The 10,000-nt window shown below is 41.4% G+C and overlaps 1 protein-coding gene across 4 annotated transcripts in view; it reads right to left on the bottom strand.

Moving 5' to 3' along the window:
* Window positions 1-1,179: 1,179 nt before the first annotated feature.
* LOC127423842 (semaphorin-6A-like) overlaps window positions 1,180-10,000 on the bottom strand; it is a 99,653-nt gene continuing 90,832 nt past the window's right edge. For all 4 annotated transcript variants that reach the window (XM_051668473.1, XM_051668474.1, XM_051668475.1 and 1 more), the window contains one exon: window positions 1,180-5,081. In XM_051668473.1, coding sequence (XP_051524433.1) covers window positions 3,997-5,081 — 1,085 coding nt within the window. In that variant the 3' untranslated portion in view covers window positions 1,180-3,996. The remainder of the gene's footprint in view (window positions 5,082-10,000) is intronic.

Genomic DNA, 10,000 nt, shown 5'->3' with positions numbered 1-10,000 from the left:
AGGGTCAACAGGTCTAAGCTGGTTTGCAGCACTGATTGTGAGATTACGCACAGACTGTGAATGAGTGCTGTTTACTGATGACATGCAGATATTTATAACGAGTGTAAACTATTTACCAGCGCCACTTGATGTAAACTAGCTCAGAGTCACTGACCACGTTTACATCCACTTAAGAAAACTGTTTAATCCAGGGTTTTTGCAGAAAGCAGCATTCTGAAACATCATGCAAACTAGAATGCAGGTTTCCTTGCGCTGTTTAAGGAATTAAGAGAAAGCGGTTTAACACACCCAGGTTTCTCCTGGAGACCGTGCTTGGCTTAATGTGGTCATGTAAATGGCGTAAACATAATTGCCGTTCTTACAGGTGTTTAAAGAGTGTGTGTGTGCATGAACAGACTGGATAACAAACGTCATAGGATGAAGCCCAACACAGCAGAAAGAATTCAACATTTCTAGGAGTGCAGTGGGAAAATCACATACACTATAAACTATACCCATTTATACACACCAGTGTAAAATATCGACTGTCCCTCACGTTTATGTATATGCGCTCGTACACCGGGGGAATCCCAGAGTTTGACATAAGAGGGAAACCCCACTATTGCAGCGCAATTCTGCTGCAGGTCGTGATAGAAACAAAAACAGCAACAACTCTGGAAAACTGGAAATAAAGCAAAGAAACAGAAGAAAATAGTGAAGTCTTGCTCTGATCCCATGTTTGTAATTTGCACAAGTGTCACAGTGACTTTCTGGTATTCGTGTAAACGTATCGAGTGATTTCAGGTGATTCAGTTGAACCCGTCTCTGTTTACAGAACACAATGCTGAACTAGTGTAGTTAGTAACAGAGTTCATGTTTTATATTGTTTGAACTAAAAGACCTTCAGGGCCTGTTGAGACAAAGCAAATGGACACCTGAGAACTGTTTGAAACGGGAGATCTTGTGTCAGGAGTTTTGAAGGGCCACACAGGTGATTCTTATGTGTTGATTCACGCTTTGAGACATTGAACAATAGCGTCTTTATGGAGGTGAAGCTGCACGCATGTGATGCATATCTCCAATAGTCCACAAACGCTCATCGTAGTGTGAAGCCGTCAGCACGGTGTCAGGAAAGAGTTTTGTGATGACTATCAGTCTGCAGCGATACGTCTCGTGTTTCTTGAGAAAGAACACACAACCTTTGTGACAAGAATTTGAAATGTTTTTATTACTTTTTTTCCATTTAATAAAGAGAATTTCTTTACAACATACATTTAGCTGTGAATCCGATGTGGGAGGGCCAGAGAAACCTTGAAACAAAACGATATCTTACAAGAGTACAAATTCAAACCGTTGAAAGAATTCCAGCTCAAGTCTCGAGTATCTCGGGGTGACCGTCAAAGGCACAAACACAAATCTTGGTCCACACACATGACTGTGATATGAACCGTATGAAACACATCGTGAACACAGTTTGCTCTGGCTGGAGTTTACAAGAATATTCAGACAGCCTGATTTTAAGACCAGAAACACACTGTATGCAAGTACACATAGGCAGATGCTTAGGTCGCTACAGATATACAGACTTTAACTTACAGGGCAATTTCCTCATCAAACTGTTGCTCCACTGTGACAGTAGTTGAGTTAAAACTCACCACAAAAGCTAAAAAGATGCATTGTGTTATGAACAAAGCATGAAATCGAGCTGGTGTAGCTAGAAGCGTCTACGTTTACATACTTGTGTAGCGTATGTTTCGGCCTTGAATACCACAAAAATTCATTTCGCCTCATCCCTCCTTTTCTTTTTGTGTTCCAACGAGGCAATGGAAGTCAATGGGGTCAATCTGTAAACATTAAAATACTCACTGTTTCAAAAGTATAGACACAAGACATAAACAATATGTGTGTTAACATGATTTTACTGTGATTAAATCACTTACTAACCACATCTGTGGAAAGTTATAGGCAATTTTACTACTTTGTTCTCAACGTAACTCAGTAAACAACCGTATAAATGACGATTTAATCAACTTTACAACAGAAGAATTAATGTGTGTTTTTATAAAATTATAATCTTCACATTTCTGCCTTTAAACCCTCCAAAAATTGACTCCATTGACTTCCATTGTAAGTGTCTCACTGGAACACACATTTGTGCTTTTATAAAAGAAAACGAGGAACGAGTCGAAATTAATTTTTGTGGTAATCAACATTATGGCACAAATACTGTCGATTGAAATTAACTTGTGTTGAATCCATTTCTTTTGTCGTTTAGTAGCTGTGGACGACATGCAAATTTAACGACTACAAGGCCGAAACTCGAGGAGTGCTCGATTCCTGGACACGAAAATATTCAATAAAACGTGTTAAAACAGTTAAATAAGAATCCCTCATATTACATCACAATGATAGAGCTAGAAAATTATATTAATCGGAATCTGTCACAAACATTGAAAACATTAATCAGTTTCCTAATGTTATTTGAGTGCATATCTATACAGGAGCCAGCCTGTTTTCACTGCCTAAAAACTGTTAAGTCATATACAATAAAAAGCATATGTACGTGTGTTTGGGAGAGACATCATATTAGATTTGTTCATGTGTTTTATCTCTTATTGCCTTTAACCAGCCAGATCAACGGAGGTCTTTTTACATCAATTCAGCTATCAAACAGTGTAAAAACATCATCTTGACTTTGTGAAAGTAAAAAAATGACAGACGAAACAAAATAAAACCAAAATACAACATTCTCGACACTTGCAGCACAACGAGAGGGTTGTGTGAACGTTTCATTGGCACAATTATCAGAAATGAAGCACAAGATCGTTTGTGGTTTGCAAAGGGACCAGAGTCGACAACGACAACACCTACATTCTTTAATTACTTTTGTTTTTGTGTTTTCTCTTCTTCTTCTTTTTTAATTAAATGAGGGAAACAAACTTCATCATAAGAACTACAAGTTAACAGTTAACAGCTAAACTCATCACTATTGGGTGTAAGGCACAAATTTACAGGTGGAAGAAACGAAATCAGGATTTCAAACTGAAATGAATCAACAAAAGGGTCCGTTTGAAAATGATAAGTTTCCAAGCAAACGAAGCGTCTTCGCTCGCTGGCAAAGCACCAACATCCACACATTAGTCTCTTTCTTGTTTTTCTAAGTGCGACTCATCCTTCGCTTTCGTTCATTTTTTTGTCTTTGCGCTTCAGGTGATACATGGAGATGTTTGTGGAGGTGAGATGCAGGAGTTCCAGTCGGGATTGTTGTTCCTGTAAATCTGATTTCACTCGGTGAGCTTTAAGCTCGACTCATGAGCCCCTCCGGCGCTGGGCGATAAATATTCCTTCAGTTCTCGTAGAGTTCACTTAGCAACATCCAAAAAGTTAGTGGACAAAAGTTACTGGCTCCAGTTTAATGACTTTAAATAATTTCACACTTGATTAATTCAAATTAAAAAGATCTTTCCTGCCTTATGTTGAGCCTAAAAAGTCACTCTTTCTCCAAAAGCACTTTATTGAAAAATAAATACAGCCTGCTATTAGTATTAACAGTCACGTGTTGTTTAGTCAACAGTTACAGTAGACGTGTTTTAACTCTTGCACAAAGGCAGAACTCGACTGCTTCGTCCAGTAGTGGTAACACTGAGACAGGCGTTTGTTTTTCACAGTTTTCATTGTAAACTCCAGCGGCGGTTTCAGTCTGAATGTGCTGAACGTGTCCAAGTGTTTGATAACTTGGGCGTTTTGCAGCTTCATGACTGAATTCGCCCGTCTGATGTGCTTTTGGCAGAAAATGAAACATCAGCAGCAACGTGGCTACATTCTCATCTCATGAGCTGCTCACTAATCTTTAAGAGTTCTTCTGTCAGTAGCAGATGTTTGTCCTCCAGCCTGAGCTCATCATAAATGTATTAAAAAAAATGTGTAAAGAGGAAAAAGTGAGTTGCATTTCCTGTACACAACTGTACAAAGCAGATGCACTTAAGTGTTTTGCTTTCACATCTTAATCCGCTTGGATTATCGCATGGAGTCGCTGGACTTGACTTTCGTGGAAAGAGACACAAGCGATGGTTTGGGCGGGACGTCCGGTTTGAGCTGCCGGGATCCACAACGTGGCAGCGAGCCGTATGAGCTCAGGCTGGAGTGACGCGAGAGGCCGAGCATTGGCGGAGGAGACGTGACATGGATGGAGTCGACTCTCTGCGGTGCAGGCGGAGGCGTCTCCACACGGAAGCTGTGGTTTCTGGACATGTGCGACGAGTTGGACGAGTTTGTGTTGTGTTTCTTGAGGCCGGAACTCTTGGCTGAGCTCATGGGATATCCGCAGCCATAAATGTCCAATCTCTTGCCCATCTGCGGGACGGCGGGTGGAATGACGGAGGCCAGAGAAGCCTCGCGCTGTGGAACGCGCGGTGGCACGTCATCGCTCTCTGACGTGCTGAGGCTGTGACAGGGGCTCTTGAGGGCTTTGTACTCCAGTGTGGCGGTCTGGTCGTCCACGAGATCTACGCGGTGAGGATGCTCCACGTACTCGTGCTGGTACGCCTGCTGGTGTTGAGGTAATGGCAGCACCACCACACTGGGAATATGACCTGGAGACGCCCGCAGCGGCAGGTCGGAGATGACCGGAGAGCCCATGGACGTCAGGTCTTTGGTGCAGGCGTTGATCAGGTTCTGGTTCCGCTCCCACTCGCGGCTCCCTCGGCTAGGCTTGCGGCGCTGCTGCATGGGCGTGGACTCCGGCGTGGGCAGCGCGGTCAGATCCAGGTGCTGATCCGCCTTGATAAGCATCTTGCCATTGGCCATGCGGCCATTGTGCATCAGTGGGGTGAGGATGGCCTCCGGGCGGCCATCTTTTGCCTGCATCTCAAAGAGTCCTGTCAGTTTGGTGACGCTGTTCATGGAGCCTCGTCTGGACTGAACAGAGTCTTTGTCCTTGCGGCCAGGAATCTCAAAGTCTCGCCGTCGGTGATCGCACACACAGTAGACGATGATGCCTGAGAAGATGGCACCCATGGCGAAGGCGAGGATGACAGCGATGGCTAATAGGGTGACTGGAACCATCTGATCGCGGTCTCGATGGAACGTTTCGCGGATCACACCTGCAAAGACATTTCAGAACAGTTTAAGTGTTATTCCTGACAAATATTCAGATTCACAGTTCAAATACCAACAGTCGCTTTCACAAAAACAGCCTTTCCTGGAAAATTAACAGCATTTTTAAGTTTGCAGGTCATATGTGAACAGGGCCAGTTGGGAAATTCCAGTAAATCAGCTCTGGCATTTTCACTGAATGAGAAGTTGTAATTTTACCCAAAAGTTACTTTTTTTTTTTTTTTTTTTTTACAGAACTGTAAGATTAACAGCATGTACGAGGACAGGACATGCTGACATAAGAAGTGTGCTTTGGGACAATCGCAAAATTATGACCAAGATGATGCAATTACTCCGTGCCATTTAACGTCTCCGACTCTGGTGTCAAAAAAATCTCATCAAATTGGAAATTTTGTGAAACTAATGTGCTTCTTTAGTTCTTTTGTTGACAGTTTTCAGGAACAGATTCTGTTACTTATGATAAAATAACTAGCTTCCTTTGGGATTGAGGTGGGACCATATTGGTGCTGATGCGTGAATGTCAGCAAAACCAATAAAAGTTGGAAAGCCATTGCATGTGTGAGTACAAGACGTAGTACATTTACTAGAAAAGGCAATCCGGCAATTTAACGGGCTTTATGTGTGAAAGTGGTTAATAAACTTCATATACATATGTGTTCAAAATACAACAATGGCTTCATGTACTGAAATAAGCTGCAAAAATTATCTCCTAATCATCACATTCATTTTTCATTTTATTTGAAAATGAATCACATTCATTTTTGATCATTTTCACTGGGGTTATGGACTAATATCCTGTAAGTATATGCCATTGAGGTATGCGTCCTGTGAGACTCTATTAAAGCTGTCTGCTTGTGCTTTATTGCATTAAATGTTGAAAATAGGAAACTCTGGGCCTGGGTAGCTCAGTCATAAGTTTGAATCCAGGGTGTGCTGTGTGACTCCAGCCAGGTCTCCTAAGCAACCAAATTGGCCCGGTTGCTAGGGAGGGTAGAGTCACATGGGGTAACCTCCTCGTGGTCGTGATTAGTGGTTCTCGCTCTCAATGGGGCGTGTGGTAAGTTGTGCGTGGATCGTGGAGAGTAGCATGAGCCTCCACATGCTGTGGGTCTCTGCGGTGTCATGCACAATGAGTCACGTGATAAGATGTGCAGATTGACGGTCTCAGAAGCGGAGGCAACTGAGACTTGTCCTCCACCACCCAGATTAAGGTGAGTAACCGCGCCACCACGAGGACCTACTAAGTAGTGGGAATTGGGCATTCCAAATTGGGGAGAAAAGGGGATAAAATTAAAAATAAATAAATAAATAAATAAAACAGGAAACACATAATTTTTCTTCTATTCTATATTGATGAGCACAGCTAATGCATTACACTTACACAAAATGTTTCCATACAAACAAAGTCCCAATTGATAACCACTAAAATCTTTTTTTTTTTATCCCCTTATCTCCCAATTTGGAATGCCCAGTTCCCACTACTTAGTAGGTCCTCGTGGTGGCGCAGTTACTCACCTCAATCCGGGTGGTGGAGGACAAGTCTCAGTTGCCTCCGCTTCTGAGACCGTCAATCTGCGCATCTTATCACGTGACTCATTGTGCATGACACCACGGAGACTCACAGCATGTGGAGGCTCATGCTACTCTCCGTGATCCACGCATCACTCACCACACGCCCCATTGAGAGCGAGAACCACTAATCACGACCATGAGGAGGTTACTCCATGTGACTCTACCCTCCCTAGCAACCGGGCCAATTTGGTTGCTTAGGAGACCTGGCTGGAGTCACTTAGCACGCCCTGGATTTGAACACACGACTCCAGGTGTGATAGTCAGCGTCAATACTCGCTGAGCTACCCAGGCCCCCCAAAATCTCAGTAGATTAACCATTTAACAAGCGCACAGGAAGAAAAGTGCTGTTATAGTTCCACAGTGGCAAATAAATTGAACTCTTTACTACTGTTGCAAACATAAAAGTGAATCCATTCGACAGGCTTAAGTGTGTAACAGTGATTCATCGCTTTTCTGTGGGGACTAACACACACACACACACACACACACACACACACACACACACACACACACACTGCATGTACAGTATTCATTACTTGTGGCTAGTGTGTACTGTGTGCGATACAGCAGCAAATGTTTAATGGACTGTATGTTTTGTCAAATTCAGTTTTGACCATTCATTTTTAACACTGTTGAGATTATTTTCATCTGTGCTTTAGGAACAGATATGGATCTTCCAGAGCAACTGAATGGACAGCCGTCTCGCTCTCTTTATGTTCATAGATGACAAATTGCCGTCACACATCTGCCTCTCTTCTGCTAATGGAAAGATCTGACAGCCGTTTCTGTCTTAACTTCATTCTCATTTTTTTTTCTCTCCGGAGAGTTTCATTCCTCACAGTCCATTTGATGTTTAAAGCGTTTCTTCTGTAAGAGGCCCATGAGATACAGGGGGCTCTAATGCATTCATTTTCATGTTGGAGATCTGTCAGGGGTGAGTCATGAATCTCCAACCTACTGTAACGAGACAAAATAAATACCACAATACTGTATATAAAACAGTTCGCTTTAACAGCTAGGGATAAAACACTGAACTCCAGTAAGTTCTTACTCTGTATGCCTATAGAAAAACATTACATGGCAAAATGACAGTTTTGAAAAGAGAAAAACCGACTGATCGCAGATCAGATTCTGAATGTCCTGTGGATGAGAGCGGTTCAAACGGGTCTCCTGTCGGTGTGTTTAACTGCTGTGAATGTGGAGCACCAGCAGCACTCCTCAAACCTTTTGAAGATTTCTAACTTTCATGTATGAAGTCAATTGTTTCTCAACTTCAAAGAGGCCGTCAGCTATAAAGAGAACAAGACTTCTGACAAATGGGGCACTTTTAGTCAAACACAGGAAGAGATTCTTTCTGAAGAACTGATTTCAGCTCTATTTGTTTTCAAGAGGGTTCAGATTCTTCACTGTTCATTCAGCTTTTCACGCGAAACTGAATGAATGTCATTACATTAGATGACAACACAATACCAAACACAAGTTTCTAAGATGGCACAAGCACACCATTAGATTTGCAATGATAAAACAGCAGATAGTGTTGAAATTGAAGTATTGAACTGCTGTTATAGGCAACCTGGTCTCAGTGAAAACGTGACTCTATATACATTTTTGCAAAACGTGTTCTCCAGGTACTGTTCCCGGCAGTTTCCAGGTGAAATGAACACTAGAGGCGCTACAACAACTGTGTGTTTTATTCACTTTCACTCAATCATGACTTTAATTGCTGATTATGACTTTATAAATACTCACTTTTCTCCCCATTACTCAGAACCTGCTATATTATGATATTGAGACACCTTTACTCAAACATATCTTTTGAAAAACAATACATTTTAATGCTTGTATTACAGACACACCTACATATATTCACTTATTCAAGCATGAATAGCTTGTGCGGTAGCTCACCTGACGTAGAGGCGGAGGGCCGCGGTTCAAGTCCAGCCGTGAATTCAAGCTGACACGAGACACAACACAGTCATAGAAGCGGCGAGTTTTAGGGGTGAGGTAGTTGGTTCAGAAAATTTGATTTTTACTTTTTTCATTTTGCTTCTGCATTTTAAAACACTAATGGTTAGGTTTAGGCATTGCTAAGGTAAGGACGTCTTTTTTAACGTCTCATATATATTTTAAAGCATTAATGGTTCAATTCTGGCAAACGTTTTACGTTAGGGAGATATGTTTTAAAAACATCCATCTAAAATCACCTTATAACCGTGTCTGAATACGGCAGCACTTTACTTGCTTTGGCGCCCCGAGCTGGACATTTCACTGGAAACCTGCAGCCAAACATGTAACACAGCACGTACATTTTGAATTAAAACGATGTTGTGATGTTCATGTAAATTTCATGAGATCCAGCTGGTTATAGTATGTTCTGCAGTTGAAGAAGAAAGTCCGAGTCTGATCGGCCGTCAGGAGGGGTGGGATTTATCCTGGTGGGCCGATGCAAATTATGATATAAATGAATTAAAAATAGCTAATTAAATGAATAAATCTCCTTTAAAATATCATATTATTGTACAATATATTTAAATGTATTAAAAATGGCACTCGGGCCAAATGCACAAAAAAAAAAAAAAAGTTTAGCCTTTTTTTACCTGACTCGGTACTCCTGAGCGAGAAGCTGAAAAACAAAACAAAAATCTGCATTTACATAGAAAAACTATTAATAAGAGCGCAGAATAACATAGCAATGTGTTCGGTGTGAACGGCCCCAAAGATGCATCCCCAGGGGCCGGTTGCACCAGCTATACGTACGTTAACGGGCACCAAGTCACAATTTATGCTCTACTAAATATTTGAGCATTGCACCATTAATCTTAGGTAGAACGTAACCCTACGTATAAACTAAATATATACGGCAGACTCCGACCAGGAGCAACTGATGGAATAAAAAAGCAGACTGATATTTAATGACATCAATGAGCTCATGTTTTGCGTGACAGGCTTCAATCCTTTCGACATACATGATGAGGTTGGCATCTAACTCGTTTACATTTACGGGAGAAAACATTATGTAAAAAACGTACGTCTTCAGCATGAACCCGATCTAACGGTGCACTTTCCTGTGTACGGTGTCAAGTTTCAACATATACGTAATAAGATATTAAAATGAATAAATGTCTATTTTTCCAGCCAGTTGTATTAGTATTTATTTATGGTCCCTTATTTGTTTTAGATACAGTTCCTATGTATTGTTATATACATAGGCTAAAAATACCATTAATGAAATCTTGTTTTATTACGTATCGTATTTTAATGGGGATATAATTTATTACAGCTGACAGTTACGTGAGCACATCAAGATCAACAAGATCAAACTGAAGTTCACGGC

The sequence above is a fragment of the Myxocyprinus asiaticus genome, chromosome 33 (assembly GCF_019703515.2).
Source record: "Myxocyprinus asiaticus isolate MX2 ecotype Aquarium Trade chromosome 33, UBuf_Myxa_2, whole genome shotgun sequence".
Lineage (NCBI taxonomy): Eukaryota > Metazoa > Chordata > Actinopteri > Cypriniformes > Catostomidae > Myxocyprinus > Myxocyprinus asiaticus.
The sequence above is the reverse complement of the archived record's forward strand: the minus strand, read 5'-3'. Positions and strand labels throughout refer to the sequence as shown.